The sequence below is a fragment of the Scardinius erythrophthalmus genome (assembly GCF_964197995.2).
Source record: "Scardinius erythrophthalmus genome assembly, chromosome: 11".
NCBI lineage: Eukaryota > Metazoa > Chordata > Actinopteri > Cypriniformes > Leuciscidae > Scardinius > Scardinius erythrophthalmus.
In genome coordinates, this window is record NC_138231.1 from 6,330,659 (window position 1) to 6,357,026 (window position 26,368).

The 26,368-nt window shown below is 38.0% G+C and overlaps 1 protein-coding gene across 1 annotated transcript; it reads right to left on the minus strand.

Moving 5' to 3' along the window:
• Positions 1 to 1,333: 1,333 nt before the first annotated feature.
• bmp2b (bone morphogenetic protein 2b) lies at positions 1,334 to 6,627 on the minus strand. The gene is made up of 3 exons (XM_081378235.1): positions 6,181 to 6,627; positions 4,633 to 5,006; positions 1,334 to 2,693 (listed from the first exon to the last, which is right to left on the minus strand). Exons 2-3 carry the CDS (start codon positions 4,991 to 4,993, stop codon positions 1,819 to 1,821), a joined length of 1,236 nt encoding a protein of 411 aa, XP_081234361.1. The 5' UTR covers positions 4,994 to 5,006; positions 6,181 to 6,627; the 3' UTR covers positions 1,334 to 1,818.
• Positions 6,628 to 26,368: the final 19,741 nt, after the last annotated feature.

Here is a 26,368-nt window from a genome sequence, read left to right on the forward strand (position 1 = left end):
ATGGCTCTCTGCAGTGACCCTGACCCTGCTTTAGTTTTCCCCTGATCTCTTGGGTAGTAAGAAGTCAAAGGGTCGGAGCTTGTAGGCTGACAGAAGAGGAGGGACGTTGGGAAATGCACGTTAAATGTGAAACATGGTAGGGAAGTTGTATTGCCATACAACTCAATTAAAGCTTTATGGACTCTTTAAAGACAAACCATTAAATCTAACACTCCCTGAGAATGTTTCCCCACTCTAAGAGTGCTCTGGATGGAGGAAGTCAGCTTTTACCGTTGCATGAAATGTAATTTTCATTAAAAGCATTCATTCTGGGTAAAAAAAAAAAAAAAAGGAAAACAGTTCCTTCTGCGGCTGAATGAATATCTGGTGAATAGAAACCACAAAGGCTGTTGAGTTTTTCCATACCCGACCTGCGGTTTGGTCTATACAATGACAAACTAACGTAGCAAGAAATAGAACACTTTTGGATAAACTTCAGATTGGAAAAAAAGTAGCCAAACACACATAATTATGCTAAAATCAAAGCTGCTCAACCCTCAGTGGGCTTTAGGGTCATTGTGATTTATTATTCCAATGTTTGCAATGTTTCTGCATGAATATTTGAGTTTAGATGAGATGTGAATCATGCCTAGAGTACCAGTGCAGTAGTTTCCAAGAAACTTGACACACATCTTATCTTCTGATGTGTTCCAGATTGATCCATTCCAATGGATGTGATTGGCAAATCTATTTAAAACTAAGATGCTTCCTCTGTTGATATACTTTTGAGTGTCACTACTTGACAGAGCCAAAAAAAAAAAAAAAAATGCTACTAATACGACCATGTATGCTTGAAAAACATGCATTTCCTTTTCTGTTTCTTTTGAGATTATGCAGTGCCTTCCCATAGTTTAGAAACACAGTTTTGGACAATACGCTTCTTTTGGCATAAATGCATTAGAGTAACTTGTAATTATAATTAAAAACCAGCAATAAGGATTTTTTCCATGACATCATAATGGTGAATTATACACATCACAGCAGCAGTGATGTCTGATTGCTGGAATAAAACTCGGCTTGGGTTTCTTTTTGAAGATTACACACCATTAGAGCTAGCTGATTGATAGCTATTTTAAATTTAGTACACAACAAACCAATTAAAACACAATTTAGAGATGCTTTTTCTGTGTTTTGAATTCATTATTTTTTCGTAGTTTGCATTGTCCCTTATCAATGCAGTATTTATGCTGATATTGTCCAAAACCCAACTTTTCCTGTGGTATTTTCAAGCTTTTGGAGGGCTCTTTACATGACATGCTGGTTTCTGGCTTGTATTTGATTCTTACTCAAATCAGATTATCACCTTTTGAACTGTTTGCATAAAGAAAATGTCAGATTTCCAGTATTGCATAAAGTAACCACATGCCATGTTGGTCTATGCAACAGCATATTTGTTATATCATGACTTTTAAAGAGAACTTCATCATCCATGGTTTATTTTTTGGTTTCAAATAATGTATTCCCAGATGCACACTGAATGAAGATCATATATTTTTTTCATGATAAATACACATCATTTACAAATAAAGTGGTTATGCAATAAATACATCATAAAAATCTGAGCATTATACTTCATGTGCAATTGCACTCATTTTGAAATGTACATGGGACAGAAAACATCTTCAAAGCCACTGGAAAAAGCAAGCACTCTCATTAAAATATTTATTTTCACTTTTTTTTTCAGTCAACATAAATATATTCATATATATTTCTTTTCTTCCTCCAAAATAGCTCTTTGAATGTATAAATAAAAGTCTTCATTGGGGGGAGATGTAGTTCTCATCGGCACCCACAGCCCTCCACCACCATGTCCTGATAGTTTTTAAGAATGACTTTCTCGTACTCGTCCAGGTACAGCAGCGATATGGGGCTGAGCTCTGTCGGGACGCAGCAGGCTCTGGGAATGTTGGAATTAACCGAGTTCACCAGCGTCTGGACGATGGCGTGATTGGTGGAGTTCAGGTGGTCCGAGAGCGGGAAGGGACACTCGCCGTGGCAGTAGAAAGCGTGGTACCCCGGCGGCGCCACGATCCACTCATTCCAGCCCACGTCGCTGAAGTCCACGTAAAGAGCGTGTCTCCTGCAGTTTGTGCGCTGGTGCTGCTTCCTGCGCTGCTTCGGCCCTCGTCGCGTCTGCCGCTTCTCTCGGTTCGAATGCAGGACAGCCGAGCCTTGCCCGTCGTGGCTGTAGGTCACCAGAAGCGGTCGGGCCTGCGCCCACGAGTCCTCGTCCGTGTGAAGGGATCGGCTGACCCTCACGTGCCTCCTCCGGTTCCTCTCGGCCTCCTCGGATCCTTCCGGCTTCTCAGGATGGAGCACTTCCACCAGGAGCCCGTGGTTGTGCTGGGATTCACGGGCCCAGCGAGCCACGGCCGAGCCCACGTCGAAGCTCTCCCAGCGCGTGTGAGAGTCCTGCACCAATCGGGTGTCGAGAAGTCTGGTAAGAGGCTCTTTGGAGGGGGCCAGCGCTGGCCTGAACACCTCGTAAATGTTAATTCGGTGGAAGCCACCTGCGCCGGCGTCACCGAGAACCTGGTCCCTGAAAACACGCAGCTCAGCAGCCGTGATGAGCTCCTCGACGGGAACGGAGGTAAGGTTGAAGAAAAACTGCTGTGTTGTTTTTCCTCTCAGGCTGGACAGTGCCTCAAAAGCCTCTGGAACGACAGAAGAAAAAGAGTCTGTTAGAATCGCGTCAAAAAATGAATGTGAACTATACACTTCTTCAGGCTGAAACCTGACATTTTCACTTTGACTATGGATTTTCCACTCAGCATTTTCTTGTCTGGCCTGAGAGATTATACAGTAGAACCAGGTGTTAAAATGAAAGGCTAGCTGCGAGCGCGAGGCTGTTTGTGTGGCTGTAGAGTGACAACATTCTCTTGTTTCCAGGTCTTTATCGAATAAAGGTTGCAATCAGCAAAGGAACAGCTACTCCTACGACTCAATGCCCTAAAATAAAACGCTCTTAGACCAAAGAGCTCACTTAATCTCTTTTGAAAAGAGACGTTTTGGAAATTCCATTCCCAATAATCCAACCTATCTGCTTCATAATCACAAAAAGCCTACAGAAGATAAGCACACTTTATTTGATGTGGGAAAGCCCATCTCTTTCTTTCCCTCGTTCTGTCTGTCTTTCCTCACCTTTTCCTTTTTCTCCCAGTCAATCCGTCTTGAGGGGGAGTGACTGTGAACATGTCGGGGCTTGTCGAAAGCAGTTAGCCACAGTTATGAATGTATTGACATTCCTAATTTCTGTTTGTATGTTATGCCAAAACAGCAAATCGTACAAGTGGTACATTTAAGACGTACCCTTCAAAACTGACTAAGAATCTCTCAAAAGGACTGACGTCAAATAAAAGCTGCTGAAAAGCTCCGTATTGGATGAAATTGTAAAACAATGACATAATACTGCGTCGGAAACTTTTTGAGGGATTTAATAAAATTCCTGTTAGGTCCTCAACCACGGAGTTTACCATATTAAGACAATGACAAAAGCCTGAGGCAAAGGAGGTGCCTAATTACTACTGAGTGCACGAGAAGAAGTCTCATTCGGAGTAAACAGGGAAGAAACTTAATGCAAGTGCTTAAATAGTTTGTTTCAATGTGAGCACACAATAAGCATCCTTGTTTGCAGTGTGTCAGCTCAACCACTGGATGTCATCCATCCGAATCTGTGCCATTTTACAGCCTGTAATGACTCTCGTATGGATCCCTCCCCCTCTCTTTACCAGGGTACAGCAAGTTAGCGTGATTTTTCCTGTGTTGCTATGAAATTAAAGTGAAATGTTTCTAAACTGTGTGCAAAAGTTTATGTTGACCTCTAAACAGACTCCAGAAAGAAGCCTTCCATGAACAAGGCTCAAATCTTCCAGAGCAAGAGAGGGCATGTTTCTCGAGTGTTTAAATCAGATAACACACCTAAAAGAGACTTAATTGACATGCCACCTGATCATACTCGGGTTGATTTCATTATAAAGAAAAAACAGATTCTGTTACTAGTGAATTTAAATCTGACCATTCAACAAGGCCACCCACAATCTCCCTACTGGCTCAAGCAGTTAGGCTAGAATTACTCGGGCATGTGATAAAGAGTTGAGCAAAGCTGAAAACACACGCACACAATATCTGTATGAAAGGTAGTGCAAAAACAACCCACCCCATTGATGGCTCAAAAACATCAATGTCAGAACTTGATGGAGAACAGCAAAACTAACAGCCTATGCGCAAATACCATCCTGGATTTCCTCAGAAGGCTTGTTACTGTAATCTGTGGATTCTTGGAAAATAACTAGTGCATGAACTCCACACCTTGTCTGGAAAACTACTCCAAGTGCACTCAAACACTATCAATTATTTGCAGTAAAGTCACCATTAGGATGCAATTTTTTGCTTCTTTAATAATAGTGAGAGCTGTTTATGGAATGTCAATAGTTTCCAAATGGTTGCATCACATCATTCCTTAGAATTGTAGAAGGTTCTGGGAATAAACAAACGCTCTTTTAAGCCTCAAACTTCAAAATTGTCATTTAAAATAATAACCTTGAAACCGGAATTAGACTGCACAAAAATTCCCAATCAAAAATTAGGCCTCACCTTCGTGATGAAAACTTCGTATTGTGTTTGCTCTGCTGGCTGCCCGTTCCACATGCTTTCCCATAGTGCTCCTGGGGCGCCGGATGTTCGGGTCATCGTTTTCAGAGTGCATATTGTACAAGTCCAGCATATACTGAGGGACCACCGCTGATTTGCTCGGCGTGGGTCTTCGCTTCAGTCCGAACATATTGAGCAGCCGTAGCTCGAACTCGTTCAGGAAGTTTATATCTGATCGCTCCGGTGTGTGTCTCCCAGAATCACTGTATTTCCGTCGGTCGATCTCGGGAATGAGTCCAGCGGCACCTCCCAGCAACACCTGACCGAGCAACAGCACCGTGAGAGCGCGGACCACAGCGACCATGATCAGTCAGTTCCTGTGAAGAGAGAATACAGATTAGTCCTTCTATCAAACTGACAAATTAGTGTTTTTTTGTTTGTTTTTTTGCATCTTAGGTTCAGCAAAGAACATTATTCTTACCATCAATCAACCAAGTTCATGAAACAAAAAAAAAAGTTTTACCGCACTAATCTTTTTTAGTTCCACAAATAACTTTTAGAAAGTCGTCATGCACTGCTGCTTTAAATAAACAAAAAACCAACACACTGATCTCAAGAAACCGGTAAGGTAAAAAACTGTCCTCAAGTCCTTCAAAGAACCATTAAATAACTTTGTTTTAAAGAGTATACAGCATGTTTCTGATAACTATACAGCCCCCATGGAGCAATCTGGTGTTAAGTGCCTTGCTCAATGACACAATGGTTCATAGATCACCCATAGATAGGTTCAAGCCTTCAATCACTCATAGAAGTCTAAAGTTTGTTTGGCTATTATGGAATACCTGTTCCTTTAAGTCCTAAAAACACTTTTGACTACCAGCCCAGAGCTTCAACCACTTTATTGCATGGAAAAGATCCCTAGCCACATTCAACCTGCGGCTGCCTCAAACCACAGACATATCTAGATCTTTTGGAGATGTATGTGAGGCGATGAACACGCACACGCACACAAAGATTAAGAATAATATCCCTGCCACAGGCTATAATAAGAGATTGATCTACAGTGAAAGCAGGAGACTCCAAAGAGGATGTCAGACAAATGGGATGAAACAGGAAAGAGTGAATCAAAAGGAATCGAAAGAAGGGACAGACATGAAGACAGCAGACATGGAGTCTGCAATTAAAGGGAGATAAGAGAGCAGTGTCTAGGTGGGGGTCTGCCTTTAGATCATGAAAGGAAAGTCTTCAAAAGGACTGAATGTCTAGCAAAAGACCAGGCAAAAGAGAGGCAGAGTTGTGAGGCTACAGGTGGTAGATCTTACGCAAAAACAACTCAAGCAACAAAGACGACAAAGAGATCTGATGATAAGGAACCAGAGAAGTGTTTTCTTTTCATTTGCGCATAACTCCTGACCTTGCACACTACATGTATGCACTTAGGCTATATAAGGTGATATACGATGCATTATGTTATATAAATGTCAGCATCGGTTTTAATACACTCGCGCTGTTTGCAAAACCTAATATCAAACAAATAATTAGTAGCGTTACCGAAGGAGGAAGCGCTGTGGCCGGTCTGCGTTCCCGTCGTCTTTTAAGTTCCTCATGAATTCGTGTTTTAATCCACAAGCACTTTTTTTTATCCCACGACAGAGAGTCGCCGCAGCTCAGGTCGCCTCTTCTTGTCCATACTTGTGCAGCACTTTAAACTAGCCTGTGTTAAACTCTAACGAAAAGCACGAGCGCTTAGGTCAAAGAAAGCAGCAATCCCAAAAGTGACAGCGCGAGATCGCAGAATCCTGGATTTGTCATTTTTTTTGTTTTGAAAGAAAAAAAAACTGATCATCAGAAGTTTTTGGAGACTGCTTGGAGATCCATCTCTGCGTGCACCACGCGCCGCGTCTGTGCCATTGATTGGAGCGCTTCGCTCGGCGAGCGCGAGGCTTTTTGTTGTCTGGTGATGTCACAATGACTGTCATCATTAAAGTCCATTGAAATGCGTCGCGTTCTCTCCATTCAAACGTTTGAACATGCCCACAGTGTGCGTGATGATGGATAGAATTTGTCATTGCACATATTCTTTGTGTTCTACACTGTAAACATGTTAGTAATTTTACCCGGAAAAGAATGTTAGACTAAATACGGTTAAAAATAATATTAGATTTTAAAATAGGGGGTTTCCAACTTTAAACTCTCCCAAATACGATTACTATAATATAAATGACTTTGTATTTTCATGTATAAAGAGCCATTTACAATGTGCAAATATAGGAAAAATTAGTTTTTTAAAAAATAAATAAATAAATAATTTACTTTAATTTTGTCATTACAATATAAAACCAAAAGAAATTCTTAAAACATTGTCTTGAAAATATTTGTGGTTTCAAACTGGCAGTGTTTGTGAATATTCTTTTAGACCTGAAGAGAAACATTTTATTTCAATTTTATATCATTTTAATGTGCATTTCTATTTCACTTTTCACACAATTTTTTTTCAACTGCAGCTTTACAGAAAATACTGCCTGGGGGAGATTAGTGGCAACTCACTAGAAAAATACAAGATAGCATCCCTTCAGGGCCCCCTGGGAGGCCAGGAATACTTATTTTGTTTGTATTTTGTTTTGACAAATATTGTTACCCATGCACTATTAGATAAACCTAAAGAAAAACATTTTCAATTACATTTTATGTCATGTAATGTTCATTTCCGTATCACTATACATTTCTACACTACATTTCCAAAGCAGCTTTATAGGAAATTGCCTAAAGGCGACAGTGGCCACTCGCTAGAAAAAAAAAAAAAAAACAAGATAGGACCCCTCTACGACCCCCCTGGGAGTCCCTGACCCCAGTATTAACACCCCAAAGTACATTACTTTATATATTTAGCTCTATCCAGAAGTCTGTACCGGTCAAAAGTTTGAAAACACTATTTTAAATGTTTTTGAAAGAAGTCTTTTATGCTCGTTTATTTGATAAAAAACATTGATAAATTGATATTATTGATAAATAATGATTTTCTACTTTAATATACTTTCAAATATAATTTGTTTCTGTAATGCAAAGATTCTTTGATGAATAAAAAGAAAGAAAAAAGAACAGCATTTATTTAAAATAGATTTTTTTTGTAACAATAAGAACTGAATAAGAAATTAATACTTTTATTCAGCAAGGATGTGTTAAATTGATTAAAAAAAGTGATAGTAAAGATTTATATTGTTGGAATAGATTTCTATTTTGAATAAATGCTGTTCTTTTTTAAACTTTTTATTCATCAATGAATCCTGAAAAAGTATCACAGATTCCAAAAAATATATATATTAAGCAGCACAACTGTTTTCATAATTGATAATAAATCAGCATATTATAATGATTTCTGAAGGATCATGTGACACTGAAGACTGGAGTGATCACTTTTTTTTTTTTTTTTTTTCATCACATTAGTTACATTTATTTTAAATTGTAATAAAATTTCACAATATTACTGTTTTTTTTTCTGTATTTTTTGATCAAATAAATGCAGGCTTGGTAAGTACTTGTTTCAAAAACATTAAAAATAGTAATGTTTTTAAACTTTTGACCGGTATACACACACACAAAACAAAACTTCTTAAGTCACAAACCATTCACACCAAGGTGGGAATTACAGTTAGATCCTGAGCAGACAAGGTTCTGGAGAAGTGTTTCTTCTCTATTTAAATAACAATGATCTCTGTGTATCGATTGGTGAGGGTTAAGAGGTTTCTATAACGCAACAGTGTGTTTGTTTTGCATAAAGAATGTGTACTTTTCCTTTTTAATCCACAGGTACCATACTATATTATAAAAAAGCTTAATGCTTTTTGAAGCATGACATGACATTAACCCTCAGCTGCACCAAGAAGATTCCTTTGACCATTCTCAAGTAAGGTAAATCCCCGGTTACCATTGATCAAGAAGTGTTAATGGCTGGATTAAATCTTGTTTTACAACTGGATTATACTCATTAACGAGAGTTTGCAAATGCAATGCCCTTTGCTCTTTCAGACCAGGGGGTTTAAAAGTGACCTGGCCTGGCACTCCTCTCCTGAATCCTAATAGACATTTATTAAGAAAATGGGAAGAGTAGCAGCCAAAACATTTTTATTTTTAATCTAGATTTTATTTATGATATGTTTATATACCTTAACTGGCTAGTTAAATATTGTTTTGTGCTCTATAGTGAAGGACAGTTGACTGTATTGAGGGGCATTAACTTGCCATGGAGGTCAGATGTCACACTGAGGAAAGTCAGACTGAAACCATTACTATTAGACAAATCCGTGGACGTCTGCTTAGTCAACAGCACGTATGTCGAAGAAATCCGCATATGAAAACCCCTCATTGGTTACAGGTATTCATTTCAATTATGTGTTGATGGCAAGTTTGTTTTGACAAAAGCAACTGGGCCATTGAGATGGGAGAGACAGCAGTAGATTAAACCCCATTGAGATCAAAAGATATCTTTGTGTGCTTCCAAGACAATAACATCTTATGAGGGATAATCCCTGGATCATCCACTTAGCAATTAAAATACACTGATGCATTCCATTCCTTAGGTGATACTGGTCTCTACCAGTCCCGGCCAGTAAAAGTGAGTTTGGTGCACAAATCAGATGATCACTTAAAAGATTACAGATAGCTTCGGGAGCGCTCGTTTAATAAGGAATATGTAGCCTGTTAAAGTTATAATAAAAATCCTTTACGCGCTTTCATTCCCATTTGCCGCTCCCCTAACATTCACCTTGTTTGCAAAACAGTTGGCCATGAACATAGTGCTCTAAGCTCTCCATTGGCCAAAGGTGCTTTAGATTCAGGGATAACACTTCACAATGCATGTTAAGTAGCCTTAATTACTCAAAACAAGAGGACCGCGGAGAGTGAAAAGAACGTTTATCTTTGCCTTATTGTCTACCAGTGAGGGCGAGCAGATTGTCCACAAGGTCTGCTGGTGTTTGTGTGCTTCAATTTTACCCCAATGCCCCATTAAAAAACCTAAAGTCATTATCTAATGAATTGATGGCTGATCTAATTATTCTCTGATTGGATGAAATGTTATCTTTTAAATTCCATCTCATTATTTGCTCAAAGTTATCTGTTTAGTTCCTCAAATGGTGGATCGCTGCAGCCTGTGGGTAAAAATTCCGGTCGGATGCTTGCTTTTCCTGGAAATACGTCATGGAGGCGCTCATTTAAATGGCAAATGAAGAATTGACCTGTATGACATATTCTGCTTTCAGGGGCTTTATTCCACTCGCGGAATCTTTGATCCGTATGGAAGGGCAACGACTTCTGACTTTTCTTGCAACAACCTTTAAAGATCATTCCTATGTTTGGAGCTTTGTGCTGAAAATTGTAAGTCAATTTATTGACATTTACATTCATGCATTTAGCTAAAGGGACTTATAAAAGAACAACAAAAGCAATTCATCAAAGAACCAGCCATTCATTGTTCAGACAAGGAATTGTTCAGTTCAATTCATCATATTGATGTTGAAGCAGCCTTGAAAGCCACCATAAAGCTGTATTTGATGAAAAGTAAGAATGGCTATAATATTAGACCATTTGTGCACTTCTTACATATTCTTAGTAATTAGTATTTAAACAATAATAGAACTGTTTCTTTACTGAATTGACTGTTTTTAATTGATTTAATGCTACATTTAAAGATGATATTTGTATTTTAAGCCACTTATGGTTCAGCAAATTATGGTTTCCAAACAGGTTTCCCTAACATCCTTTGTCTTCCATTAGTCGGAAAACTTATAGCCCCGCCCCATGTTCACACCATTGGTTGAGCCAATCAGCCTATAAATGCTAGAGGTATTTTAAATTAAAAATGCACCATCAACTTAAACTCTATGCCTTGGTTTCACAGACAGGGCTTAGATTAAGCCAGGATTAGTTCAGTTAGGACATTTAAGTCGTTTTTATGAACATGCCTTAGAACAAAAACATTACTGTGTGCATCTTGAGGCAAAACAATGGCACTGGCATATTTAGTGCAAGGTGCTTTCAGTTAAAACAGCTCAAACGTGCATTTCAGTCTAGGTTAAGCCTTGCCTGTGAAACCGTGGGTATGGGTTTATTTAGCATTATGGAACATCATTTACTGGCTGCTGGTCACCATAGTTCTGACCCTAAAGAAAGCCCAGACAACTTAAGCTTGGCAACCCCAAACCCTGAAAACAGTCAAAGAATTTTGGTTTCCTAACCATCACAGCTATTTCAATATGCACAAAGCTGCATGCAGAACGAAATATGAGAATTCTGCCCGCAAATCCTCTTGACTCCATCCCAAACCTCCATGAGTGTAGAACATGGGGTTTTGTCAGTCATCTGTCTGCATGGATGAATCAAGCAGCATGTTATTGAGCGCTCCGGCTAACCGATGAAGAGCAGCCGTCATTAAGGAGCATCAAAGTGCCAGAGCGTCTCTCCTGTGTCCTCCAACAGAGCTGAGTGGAGCTTCTGTCATCACCTGCATTCCATGGGTCTGTCTGGGAAAAGGCATGAAGATGACTCTGCAGATTGAGACCCTTACATTGTGCTAACAGTTGTTTGGCAGAATGCTACACTACACATTCCACTGGTCATCGGACGTGCTTGAGTTGGGTTCTCTTACACCCTGTCCCGGACCACCCCCCTGAGTCTTTGCAATGATGCTTAGAACCCCACTAAGCATTTCAAGTAAATGTAATAATGTGCCATTGTTGCTTTCATCTTTTAGTGCTTCAAGCTTATCAAAATTGACTCTGTGTACTTTAATAATACATATTCTTTCTCAGTATTTTGTGAATGGTTCATCAATGCACATTATTCTATAGAAAATTAATGCTTGTCTTTGTAATCCTGCCTATGGAATCACCAATCCCTCCAGTCATATAGTCATTTTTTCCACAATTTAATCATGTATTTGAACAAAAATACAGTAAAAACAGTCATTTTGTGAAACATTATTACACAATTTTTTCATTTTAATTTGTTTTCAAATGTAATTAATTTCTGTGATGTCAAAGCTGAATTTTCAGCATCATTACTCAATCAGTCCTCAGAAATCATTTTAATATGCTGATTTGCTTTCTGATGCTTTCTCATTTCTGATAATTATTAACTATGATACTTTCAAAAGAACATAATTCAATTAAAATATAAATCTTTGCTGTCACTTTTGATAATCTTTATGCATCTTTATGCAAGTATTAATTAATTTATTTTTTTCAAAATCCTATGGACCCCCAACTTTTTTTCTGCATTTTCTGTTCTTTTGAACAGTCTTTCAAACAAAATTACTATGAAATATTTTTATACTGATTCAAATTCTGTGAATTCTGACTGCATTTACTGATTTCTTCTGTGAAAATTCTAAATAATGTGCTGATATTATATATATATATATAGTAGCAATGACTGTTTTATAATTTTGCTCTGATATAAAAAGGATGTTGAAATATGTCCTATATTTTTCAGGTTGAAGTTCTCTAAACTCTTTGACTTAGATACATTCTCTGTACTTTGCAGAGTTATATTGATGGGTTTATTGGTCTATATAGCGCTATATTTAGTACTGGAAATCCTTTTAGGACAAGACAGCAATAATAGAAACATTAAAATGCATAGTGACTGTCTGTCAAAGGACAAAAGACAGGTTGTAGTAAAGTTCAAGCAAATTATTAAACAGGTGCATGTTAGACACAGGCTTTCATCACAGTTTTACTCACTTCCTAGAAAATGTAGCATGTTTCAATGTTTTATAGAGAAGGCAATTTCATAATTGGAGTAAAAGAGGTTTTGTAGCTCTCTTCACGCTTGAACAGTGTGAGGCGGTGCTCTTTGAAAGCTTTAAAGTAATTCTGTCATTATTTCATCTTAATCTGTCAAGGCCAAAAAAAGCACTATAAAAGTATAATAAAAGTGGTCCATATGACTCACGTGATACATTTCAAGTCTTTTGAAGTCATATGGTAGCTTTGTGTGAGGAGTAGACCAAAAGTAAAGCCGTTTCTTAATTAAAAGCTTCCCCTCTGTCGTCGCTTTCAAATACTGTGCCTATGATTCAGGTTGGACATCAATAAATGTGTTGTTTTCCGTGAATAACTACTTTCAGTCTTTTCTCATAATATAAATTCAGAGGACTTGGAATATGGCGCACATGTCGTGGATAGTTTATGGTGTGTGTGTGTGTGTGTGTGTGTGTGTGTGTGTGTGTGTGTGTGTGTGTGTGTGTGAGATCAACGTGGCAACAACAACATGAGTAAATAATTTTTTTATTGAATTAATAATGTATTTACGTCTTTGGTGATCTATTCCAAGACAGCTTGCTTTGAAAAAATTCTACCACTACAGAAAACTTCTGTAGGCCTAGATCTGAAGAGTTGAGATGAGAGATATAACGTGCTCGGGGTTCAGAGAGAGACTGGTAAATACAGGGATCTGCCCTTTGAATCAAACTGGTCTCGTAAAGACACCACATGTCACTGAATTATACGTTCGCATGATTAGAAGCTTGGGCTGCATAAACATCCCGTGTCAAGATTTACATTTCTCCGCTTAAGCACATGCAGCTGTTTATAGACTCCTCCACAGACATAAGAAGCTCCAGCTATACATAGAAGCAGAAACCTTTTAAAAACTCCTATCCTGAGGGGGCTCGTTTGAGTTAATGGATGCAGTGGCAAATTAAATTTCAATTACGGAAAACGCAGCTACCGATCAGTGAAGTTCGACATACGTCAAAAAGTGGCAGTTGAAAGGAAACGCGACGGAGTCTGCGCAGTAGAGGATGTGGCTGGTGCACCCTCACAAATATAATTTTCTGCTTACGGTTAGACGTGACCTTGAAATGGGCAGCATACTTCGTACCTATTCCACATATATCATCTGACAAGTAGAGAAAACAAGACATTAATCTTTCCTCTCAACTTTGACAAAGTCTTCAACAGGCACTTGAGCTCGCCTGACTGACACCACGTCTGCAAAGAGGGATATTTGGAGGCATCTGATGGTGGGTTGTGTCTCCTGGCCTGCAGGTTTACACTTGAGAGGCAACCTTAAGTGCACATACCAAAGATAGACAAACCTAAACACTGCATTTGGGTACACGTCAAACAAAATGGGGAGAGTTCATGTGAGAGGCTTGTGTTATTTCATGGAAAGATACACAATTTACATAGAACCTTTACAAGTACGTCCCATACCTCAGATGGACTTGTTAAAGGGATGATTGTCAAGTATTTCTGAGTTTAGAAGTCTTCGTTTTGTCCATATCTATTTCTGCCCTTCCAGTCACCCTTTATGGTACAAAAACATGTCAGCGCTTTTGGGTTAGATAACTTAAACACAAATATCAAGCGAGTGGCATTCTCTTCTGAGATCTTAAATGGATAGTTCCTCCAAAAATCAAACAGTTCCGTCAGTATCTTACTCACCCCATCTGTGATATTCTTTCTTCAAGACGTCCAAGCTGTTCTTTTCAATGAAAGTGAATGGTTTTCAAGGCAAGTTTTACAGTAAATAACACACAAATAAGTCCTATTAAGTCAAGTCAGTTTTATTTATGTTGAACTTCACACATTTTACATTGTTTCAAATTAGTTTTACATGAAAAAAATGTATTTTTCAGCTTACACTGAAAATTTTATTACACAAAAAATATTTTTGTCATTTTGTCCAATTAACTGCTTTTTATTTGTTGTTGAACTTGACAGTCCCTATAGTACCAATCCACATTCATTCACATTCTTCAAAGATTCTTGTTTGGAGTCAAACAAATTTTTCCTATTCAAGCTATTTTACTTCAATAGTAAAAATGTTTACTATTTTTACTATTGAATAGCGTATCTGTACAGAGACACTATTCAAGTGTCTCTGTACAGATAGAGCATGCCAAGTATTTGTAGAAAGGTTAAATAAAGAGAGGGCCCAGTAAGGTGCAGACGACAGGCTTTTTTCTTCCGTAAAATCAGCAACAACTTCTTTATTTATCTTTGTAAAACACAGCCGGAGACATGTGCGATATAATGGCCGAACGTTCACCGAATCTCCCATGAATCTGTCACTTTGAGCTCTATTCAGTATGGAGAGAAGTTGGAAGTGCTCAGAAGGGAGGTAAAGAGCAGACACGTCTTGGCATCCACACAGCAACATTAAAAGTGTGTGGTTTCACAATAATAATAATCTTGAGAGCAGCTGTGTAAACATTTAACTGAGCACGCCTCTTGTGGCACGGTACGGGATCCTCATGTTTAACTGTGTATTTTGCTAGATGCGATTGTGCACTTATCAACACTTATCTAAATGCCTGCGCTTGTCTTTTCTGCATCTTAGCTGATATTGACATAACCCTGGCAGTGATGTTTTCATTGCGACCATCTGTAGGAATTTAACACTTGCATTTAATCTGACTTATGAAACTGTGTGTATACTAATACACACACTAATATTATTGTGTATAATAATAGACATACTAATGTTATGTAGTAGAACAACATCAATGGCCTACCATTAAAAATATATGGGACTAAAAATGAGTCTTCTGAAGTCTTCGTTATCAGTTTTGTAGCAGTAAATGAAGAAATTTCTTATTGATCTCAAGTTCAGTATGGAGTACCACAAGGCTCAGTACTAGGACCGTTGCTGTTCACTCTGTACATGCTACCCTTGGGAGATATCATTAGGAAGCATGGGATTAGTTTTCACTGTTATGCCGATAATACTCAGCTATATATCTCTTCGCGCCCCGACGAATCTGCCAATTCAAGAAATTAACGGAATGCATAGCTGATATAATTTTTTTTTCGATGACTAGTAATTTCCTACTACTTAATTTTGAAAAAAACAGAGTTTCTAATTATTGGAACAAAAACCTCCGCACGTAACCTAGAATACTGTCTAACAATTGATGGCTGCTCTGTCAAGTCTTCGTCGTCGGTTAGGAACCTGGGTGTGCTTTTTTATACCAATCTTTCATTTGAAAGCCACGTTTCTAGCATCTGTAAAACCGCATTCTTCCAGCTTAAAAATATATCTAAATTACGACATATGCTTTCAATGAAAAATACGGAAGAGTTAGTTCATGCGTTCATGACCTCAAGGCTAGATTATTGTAATGCTCTTATGGGTGGTTGCCCTGCACGCATAATAAATAAACTACAGCTGGTCCAGAACGCAGCAGCTCGAGTTCTTACCAGAACCAGGAAGTATGGCCATATTAGCCCGGTTCTGTCAACACTGCATTGGCTCCCTATTAAACATCGTATACATCTTTAAATATTGCTGATTACTTACAAAGTACTAAATGGTTTAGCTCTGCAGTACTTGAGTGAGCTCTTAACGCATTATAGTCCTTCACGTCTATTGCGATCTCAAAATTCCGGCCAGTTGATAATACCAAGAATATAAAAATCGACTGCTGGCGGTAGATCCTTTTCCTATTTAGCACCAAAACTCTGGAACAGTCTTCCTAACATTGTCCGAGAAGTAGAACTAAAGAGAACTAAAAACACATCTCTTTAACCTGGCAACTAGACTTGAAGCCATACAGATTTTTTTTTTTTAAATATATATATATATATATTTTTTGTAATGATGCAAAAGTGACACTAAAGACTTTTATAATATTACAAAAGATTTCTATTTTAATAAATACTCTTTTAAAATTTCTATTCATCAAAGTATCTTGAAAAAAACAAACATTAAGGCCCAAGAAACACATTAAGTGCCTTGAAACACCCAGCATTATTCAATGTGTTGACGTAATTTCCACTGAAACAGGAAGATAGGGCGAGACATATCGAACAGCTCCTCCCCTTTTTTAAAATAGCCAATAGCGTTTAGTTTATATCCCAACTCAACCAGAGCCGTTGAGCTCGGTAAAGCCGCAGTTTCCGCCTAATTTCGAACCATTTCTCCTCCCAAACTCCTCCATATCGCTTTAAAATAGAGCATTCTGTTCAGAATTCAAATGGGTCCGATATGTTTTCTGGTCCAAGCCGACTTGCGCTCTGTGTATCGTGGCTCTGGACCGGAGCAGACTGGCTGCGGTGGTTCACGTGACACTAACGTGAAACTGGACTTCATTCGCCCCAATGGAAAGCATATTTACACTGTCTGAATCGTTCCCTATTCCCTAATAGTGCACTTTGTACCATTCACCATGTAGAAAAGTGTAAATGTGTGAACAAGTGACCGATTTCAGCCGCAGTTATTTATAATGTAGGGGGCGGAGCAGGACACTTCAGATTCTAGAGAGCATTTGATTGGAAAATCTGAAGAGAAACTGAAGTGCAGAGTGATGTCATCAAAATCATTGATCCATATTGGCGGACTGTGAGAGGCTGTACGTTTTGAATGCTTATCTTCTAAATGCAAATTTGTCATTGTTTTGGAGCACACTAGCTTATAACAGTAAGACTAACATATTCATACTAAAAGACAAAAAACTTTAATTTTGATTTCATGGGGACTTTAAGCAGCACAAATGTTTTCAACATTGGTATCAATAAATTGTTTCTTGAGAAGCAAATTAGCATATTAGAATGATTTCTGAAAGATTATGTGACACCAAAGACTGGAGTAATGATGCTGAAAATTCAGATTTGACATCACAGGAATAAATTACTTCTATTAAAATAATAAAGTAAGTTTTTATTTCAATTTATTTATATTACGTCCAGGACATTATTCTGAATTTTCACAGGAGAAAACAGCAAATGAAGACATTTGGTGCAAGTAAGCAAGAATCAGTATGCAGCAAAAACCAACCCTCATGGCTCATGTGACTTAATTGCCTGTTTGCTCTATTTATCTCTGTGAAAAACTGCTCTGGGTTCACAAAGTGTAGAGAATAATCAGCTGGATCAAACACTGCCTTAAATTACAGCAGAGAATCAAATAGTGGCTGATGTCTATTCATCCGCGTGGGTAAACACTGTGCCTGTAATTCGCCTTTTCTCTCTCTCTCTCTCTCTCTCTATCTCTCTCTCTCTCTCTCTCTCTCTCTCTCTCTCTCTCTCTCTCTCTCTCTCTCTCTCTCTCTCTCTCTCTCTCTCTCTCTCTCTCTCTCTCTCTCTCTCTCTCTCTCTCTCTCTCTCTCGTCACACACTCCATTACAGTGATGTGCCACTAACATTGTCGTAAACAAACCCCAGATGCTCAAGAATACACCTCTTTGATCCAGGTTCGAAGACCTCCCTGAATCTGCTGGTACCCCTTCCACCTGATGTTCAGAGACCACCTTACAGAGGAAACAGGAAGAGCTCATACTCAGAACATACTTCAGTAAGTAACCTACTCTGAACTGAATTCTGTGCAGTATAAAATGTACACTATTTAAAAATAGTCAGTGAATTAGTATCTCAAGATTCATCAGGCTCAAATTGTGAAAGAATGGTTGGGAGGGAGAATGAAGAATCATTTTCACACATGAATTGAGTCCAGACCTTAAATTCATTGAAAGTCTTTGGGATGTGCTGGAGGAGACTTTACAGAGTGCTGGACTCTTGCATTGTCAATACAGTATATTTTATTGATGCACCTCTTGATGGAAATAAATGTTGTGATGTTATTTCCATCAAGAGGTTGATACTTCATGTCTTTCACAATGGAATATGGCCATGATGGCCATATGGCCATTCCTATATGATTGTTTAAGAAATGAAAAGCTATACACTCCATCAATTAGGGTTAGAAAAACTACTGCTAAACATATAATATGCTATTTAAATATATATATATATATAGGTTATCATTTGTGGCATGCAATCAATTATAATAAGAAAAAAATCAGTGGACTAGTCCCGCATGCCGCATTCATAGTTCAGTCATGAAACTCTAGATTATGCAGGCTGATAGGTTCTTAATTAAATCTGCAAACAATGACATCATCTAACATGGCTCAAGCTGATTGGATTTCTGCAGCCAATGAGCCTCCTGCTTTACTTTTAAATTATTTGTTTATGTGTATGCTGTAAGCTGTCAGAAACCCTCCACCTCTCATGTCTGGATTTGCATTACTGACTTAATCCCTGTGCCTGGAGTTTGCTTCACGTAAAGCAAATATTGGTTATTTTCTGAATAAATACTAGTATGGCATATTGCACGCTATGCAATATGTATACTGTGTGCTATTTTTATTGGTGTTTGAGATTTAGATGATACTTATGCTCACCCTATGCATAAAAATGTGACATGTAAGATTGATGAGCATTTCTATTGGATATGTATTGGACTTTCTGCATACTATGTTATTCCAAACTACATCACGCTCCTTTTATGTTCCTTCCTGATATCCTTGACCGGATACCAAGTGCAAGAACCCAGGTTTATTGTTTTTAGCTGATCATGACATGGGTTAAAACAAAGATTGTTTATATCTTTGCACAGACAAGGTTGGGAAATGATTCCGTTACACTGGTCTCAAGCAAACACGTGTTATGGTTATACTTTAAAAACACTGTGATAGTCGCATACTTGAAATGTTTATTCACGGTGCTGCCCTCTTGCCTGCTGTTTTACTGTTTTTGTCTGTGGTAATCGTCAGCATGTCTCGAATGCTGCCCATAGAAGTAATGTTGTAAATAACCCACAATATTTCTTAAAAGCTAAAACCAGAAAAACATTGTATTGCTTAGAGATACATACCTTTCAAAAGTTTGGGGTTAGAAAGATTTTTAAAAATGTTTTAGAAAGGAGTCTCTTTTGCTCACCAAGGCTGCATTTATTTGATCAAAATACTGTAAAAACAGTAATACTGTGAAATATTAATATAGTTTAAAATAACTGTTATCTATTTTAATATATTTTCTAAATGTAATTTATTTCAGCATCATTACTCCAGTCTTCAGTGTCACATGATCCTTAAGAAATCATTCTAATATGCAGATTTGCTGCTCAAGAAACATTTCTGATTATTAACAATGTTGAAAACAGTGCTGCTTCATATTTTTGTGGAAACCGTGATACTTTTTTCTTCAGAATTCTTAGATGAATAGAATTTTTTTTACATTATAAAAGTCGTTACTGACGCTTTTGATCAATTTAATTCATCATCTTTGAATATATGTTTTTTTTTTTGTTAAATTGAAGTTCTCAGCACAGATAATTTGATATTGGATGAATTTGCTGAGAAATATTTGAGTTTATCTTGAGTTTGAAACATTGAGTCATCTTCTGAAACTCTAGAGGAGATTTTTTAAGTGAAAGTCCTGTGTAGGATAAACAATTGAGAGTGAGCTCAGTACATGCATGATTTTAAAAGATGGAGTGCATAATCTGCGCCTCATTTCTCTGCATCGTGACACAACACTATTAATCAAACAGAAATCCCATGAAGCATAACAGACCAAGCTCTACCAAACTCTAAATCTGGCTCAAAGTCAGCGTTCCAAACCTTTTTCTAATATTCTGTATTGCCTGAAGACCTGCTAACGTGGATGTGAGCCATGCAGCGTTTTTAAAGATGGAAGATAAACTCAATGAGAGGAGACAGAGGTCCTATTTAAAAGTAGACATATAATTCATTCTCAGATCACACAGTTATCTCATATAGAGACTGTAATTCATCTTTGATTCATTTGGCTTTTTCGGTTCCTGTCGCTGAGAATGAGAAAAAGGCTCTCTCACTTGGTTTGTGTATGGTTCATTGAGAAAGACTGGGCCCCCCCTTGTCATTATGTCAAATTCTACCTAAGAACGAAACATTCTATTTTCCTAACCTGGTTAAGTAATCATATTACCTCAGGCTCCATAAAGTGGAACAAACAGTAGCATAGAAGTTCAGCTCCCTTTTTACGTGCCTTGAGTGACAGATTGGCTTTCATCAAAGGGGCCAGAATCGAACTTATGGAGTCATTTCGCTTTGCTAAGAATACTAAATTGATCCTCACATGCGGAACATCTGGTGAAAAGCAATTTCCACCCAAGTGTTTTAGTATTTCCTCATAATTAATTTCACATGTACATGACAAGAGCTACTGGCCTCCCAGAACAGGCGCACAAAAGCTAGCTTTGTTTCCCTCCGTCAAAAAGTACGCTGTGGTTCCTCGTTAAAACGTGCTTGTTCTTTTGACGCTCAAATTGATGGTGAAAGGTCTGCTCAGGAGACGCAAGTCATATCATCTGCTCCAGAAAGCTTGCTGTGTTGGCCACCAGTATGGGACGAAAAGTTTATGAACAAAAGATATGTGAGTGAAATTTGCTTTGAAGTAAGTTTGAAATATTTGTACAATTGAAATGTCGAACACCTTGTGTAAAGACTAATATGGTGCAATTACAATAAAATTATTAGTACGCCGATGTACATTAAGTTGTAAATAACCCAAAATATTCCTTAAAAGTTCAAACCAGAGACATTTTTATTGCATTACTTTATCTACACTGTAAAAAAATTGCTGTAGTTTTGCAGCTGTTTGCCAGTAACTTACTGTAGATTTAAATTTATGTTATTTACTGGCAACAGTTTGTTCAAAGTTAAATGAACATTAAACATTAACAAGTCTTTGTCTTTAAAGAATAAAATTATAAAATAACAATCTAATGCAAGCTACTTGCAGCTACTTGCCAGTAACTTACTGTAGATTTAAATTGATGTTATTTACTGGCAACAATTTGTTCAAAATTAAATGAACATTAAACATTAACAAGTCTTTATCTTTACAGAATAAAACTAAAATAACATCCTCATGCAAAGCATTCTGGGAACCAGAAATCTTCATCAACCTTTTTCTGTTTTTTTCCTTCAGATTTTGGTTCCCAGAATGCTTTGCATGAGGATGTTATTTTAGTTTTATTCTGTAAAGATAAAGACTTGTTAATGTTTAATGTTCATTTCATTTTGAACAAATTGTTGCCAGTAAATAACATCAATTTAAATCTACAGTAAGTTACTGGCAAGTAGCTGCCAGTAATACTGTAATTTCTACAGATTTTTCTAACAGTGTACATTTTATTGCTTTAAAACAAAAGTTTGGGGTCGTTAAGAATTTTTGAAAGAAGCTTACCAAGGCTGCATTTATTTGATCAAAAATACAGTAAAAACAGCAATATTATGAAGAAATATTACAATTTACAAATATCTGTTTTCCATTTGAGTAAAGTTTAAAAATGTATTTTTTTCTGGTGATGCAATGCTGAATTTTCAGTCTTCAGCGTCACATGATCCTTCAGAAATAATATGCTGATTTGCTGCTCAAGAAACATTATTCTGATTATTAGCAGTGTTAAAAACGCTCAAGCGCAAAATTGTGCTATTGCAGTGTTTACTCATTCTTTTGCATTTTATTTTTCAGAGCATCTTCATTGACCCTCACGATTTTCCACAATGCTCTTGAGCTGAGAATAGAGGCCTACGACATGAGACATAACAGCACCTGCTCTTACTTGTCTCCAAACGTGAGGTGTCTCCAGATAAAAGTCAGTCACCATCAGATTAATCACTAAAGCTACCAGAGAAGATGCTGTCCGATCAAACGCGTCTGTTTGTGTAGCGTGTCTGGGACCACCTGCATGTGCGTATGTACTGTAATGCTTTCTTGGCAAAACCATTTGTAAGCATATTGTTTTTTTCCCTCAAGCGGACTTCCCCCTCTTTTGAGGTGGTTGTTTCATGCGCAGTCGTTCTTTCAGATGTCTCATGTTGCCAAAGTGAGACGTGAATGGGTTGAAGTTGCCATACACAAGTGAACAAGAATGGAAAATATGTTCCTGTTCCGATACCGAGCCCAGATAAAAGCAGGTGTTTCAGGTGTTTTGGATAACTGTTGTATTTAAAGCAGTGGAACATCCTGTTTGCCAAGCACTTTCTGAAAGGCCAAACGTTCTTCTGGTGTTCCTCTCAAAAATCAAAGTGTTTCATTCCTCTTTATCTTCATCTTTTATGTCAGCCAGCTGTTTTTCTACCTTTTCAACTCCATTCTTAAAGATTAGTTCATCCAAAAATTAACATTTTGCGTTCATTCACTTCTTTCGTCTGTGTATCGTAAAAAGGACAAGTTATTAATAATATGCTGGTCACTTTTCCATGCAATTATAGTGAATGGGAACTGGTGTATTTGAAATTCAACAATCCAAAAGCACCATAGAAGAATTGTAAAAGTAATCTGTAAGTGACTTGTGCACTGTTTTCCAAGTCTCCTGCAGCCATACAATGCCTTTGTGTGACGAACAGATCAAAATTGAGTCATTACTCACTCATAATCTTGACCTCCATGGGGTCATTAATCACTGTGAACAGTGACAACAATTCATTGAGAAGATCTGACTCCAACGAATGATTTATTCATGAATCGGATTTGATTCTCCACCTCACTGACTTAGGCCACATTTACACATAGCCGGGTATTTAGAGAAACGAATATTTCTCCCGCTCCGTTTTCAAAAATAACATCGTGCACACAACATCGTTTTCAAAAAAAGTTGTGTCGTTTACATCAACCCGCATAAATACAATGGGCGGCAGTGTAGGGAGAAGGATAAAGCCATGCAAGCCAATCAGAATCCTCAAAATCGACAACAACGAATAGCACGAGCGACTTCCTGTTCCTTTCAAAACAACAGACATGGCGCGAGGTTCGTTCGTGTGGACAGACAGCGAAGCAAATGCAAACAGGCCAAAAGCGTTTGCACAAAAGTAAAAATGAGTACCACTTTAACAGCATCCATGATAAAATAGTAGCCAAACAAACTCTAAACATAGGGAGCTCACATGACGTAAGCATTTTCTGGCGCATAATGTGACGTTTGAGAACCTAAAACCCCGTTTCTCCCAGTTGACACGGCAACACATAACCGGCGTTTTCAGAAATCTCCACTTTGGCCGGAGTTTTTAGAAATAATCGTTTTCTGGGATAAAAACGTCGTTTTCGTGTAAATGACAGGCCAAAACGCAGGGAAATATCTGCGTTTTCCCATCGTGTAAACGGGGCCTTAATTCTGTCACAATCCATTGACTAAATTCTGGACTACATCATGAACTCGCCAAATGTAAAGATAATTTTGTTGTTATTATATTTTTTTCCCTTCTCTTTTTAAGTGCAGTGATGCTATGGTAAAATTGCATGTAAACAATCATGCCAAAAATAGATTTTTAAATAGATTACTATCGTATGAATATAGTACAAAAGTCATAATGACCACTTTTATGGTGCATTTTTCATTCACTTCTAATGTACTGAAAAAAGATACAAGGATATCCTTCAAAAACTGATCTTTCGTATTCCACGGAAGAAAAAAGTAATACACGTTTGAAACAAATCATGGCCAACTATCCCTTTAAGCGGAAAGCATGACGTATTCCTAACATGCCTGTTTTGAAAAACCATAACAACAACTTGAGATGTTGCTTCACCATCGTAATCCTCTTTATTTCCTTTCTTACGTGGCCAACTTTTCCCTTTGTTGCCGGACTAATCTAGTGCTAATAGTCTAGTTAGTCTGTTTCACTTCCACATTTTTAATCCCCGAACGGCAAGTCTGCTTCCATTGTTAAAGGCAGCAGAAATTGCATTGATCCTTTAACCCCACTAACCCTGCCGATGACCCCCGGAAGGGATAGCATGACTCTTAGGTGATGAGTGGAGCGGTAGGAAGAAAAGGAGCCTTACAGTCATGGGGGAATCTCATCCCCGAGAGGTCAAAGTCATGAGGGACCACTATTATCCAGATGAACTCAGTTGTTTGTGACTTCAAAAGCATTTAAATACAACAGTAGACTCTCTCAGAGAACCTTTTGTGACCCGGGCCCTTTGTGCCGAGGTCTGGAGGGTGACTGGTTTCACTCAGAGCCGTGACAGGTCTGGTGCTCAGAGACGTTTAAGCGTCTAATGTTACCCGAGCAGCTCCGGTATTAGGGCCTGATGACGAGCGAGAAAAACAGCGAGGCCGCTTCATTTACCTCTAACAAAAACACAAATAAGAATAAGTGGAGGGACACAACGGTTAAACAGTCTTCAATCTGGACTCCTGTTATTGGAAAATAATAGCTTTGTGAAAAGGAAGTAATCTAGAGGGCCTTTAATCAATTTCTGCTAGATGAGCGATCGGGATGAAAGCTCTGGGTTGGGGTCGCCAGCTCCAGACATTGTGGGCTGGTTGGTGTATAGGAAGGATGGGCTTTAATTTGTCTTTTCAGGGTGTCCAGGCATCTTTAAAGGCTTAATTGTTACCATAGACAGCCTTGATGCCATGTGTTTGCGGAAATGGTTTCAAGGCCTGCTGTGGTAAAATCACTGACCACTGACTAAACGGTGAGCGCTGTATAGGTTAAAAGCCCATTCCAGTGCCATTACGCAAATATTTCATCAGGTTCCGGTTTCTGTGTAACATTACCCATCCAGGCTGAATGTGGCAGAAGAAAAAAGCATCTGTGAAATTTTGGATCGATGTGTTTAATTGTTAACTTTAACTTTAAACATTAGCTATGCTGTGAAAAGGTCTGCAATTCATTTTGCTTTCTTCATTTGGTAATGCAACAAAAAAAAATGGCAGAACAAAAACGCATCTGACTCCCCTAGGATGATCATCTAATCGCTCAATCCTCTCTTGTTGCATCCACAACTAATGAAAGTCTAAGAAGTCACTTTGTGCGCGATCCCGCAAGGTCCAGGGTCAGATAAACACGCTTTGTCGCGCATTGTTTGGTGAGACATCATTTCTTCCTTGTGGTTATGATGTAAACTCCCATTGTGGGATTTGGACTGAGAGGGGAAATTCAGCCTGGGTTTTGTTCAGAACACAGAAGAGCGGTAATCCCTGCACCTGAGGCCATTTTCAGGGAGGTTCCTGTAAGCCGAGAGCAATCCCAGAGCATCTCAGATGAGCTGCTACAATACAGGCCTGCCATCTTGAGATCCATTACCAGAGCCGGCTCTGACAGGAATGTCAAGAATTCCGATGCTCTTTCACTTGAAGAAAAAAGGAAAAGCTGATAAGTCCATTGTTGTCTAAGTTTTATTTGCAATTCCACTGGCGGGAACTGAATATGTCTGCAGGCGTTTCTGTTGACCTCCATTAAGTGACGTGATATGTCAGGTCAAAGCAATGCTTTGTAGTGAATATTTCCACACATTTCAAATAAAAAGCATTTGTTATATATTCTATTATAATTATTATATTCCTGTGGCTGTAACTGAGATTGTCTACAAATGTTTCTGACATACTTCATAATGTTTCAAGTAAAAAAACCTGATAATTTATTTTTATTTCTAATGTTCACTGTCAGGACCTATAAACATCTACAAACATTTCTGACAAAAACTATGATGCAATTTGGTAAGTCACCATAATTGAGAAGCAATCATTAGCAAATGTATAAAGCTAATAATTCTACTATAATGTACTTTTTGATAATCAATGCCAGAATTTAGGATTATTGAGATGCTTTTCAATAAGAATTTCAGAATATATTTGAATGAAAAAGCTACTAATTCCTAATTTCTGCGCTTCCAGTTGTGGAAACCTCAAATATCTGCAAACTTCATGCAAGTCAAATGCGATGTGATAATTCAGTGCAATTGAGAAGAAATAATTTCAACTGTCAGGAACTCTAACGTGTAATACAGCAAGTCACTATAACTGAGAAGCAATAAAGCAAATGGTTTTACTTTAGTAAAAATTATGCATAAAATATTATGCCTGTTTTTATATTTCATTTGCAGTAAGTGCAGCTTTTACATAGGTTTCTGATGAAATGCATGTGTGAAAGCCATAACTTAGGGTTATTGAGAAA

Coding starts and splice junctions, on each gene's coding strand:
- bmp2b (XM_081378235.1), bottom strand. CDS start 4,993: ATGGTCGCTGTGGTCCGCGCTCTCACGGTGCTGTTGCTCGGTCAGGTG. Junction 2,694..4,632: donor ACGAAGTTTTCATCACGAAG/GTGAGGCCTAAT, acceptor CTGTCGTTCCAG/AGGCTTTTGAGGCACTGTCC.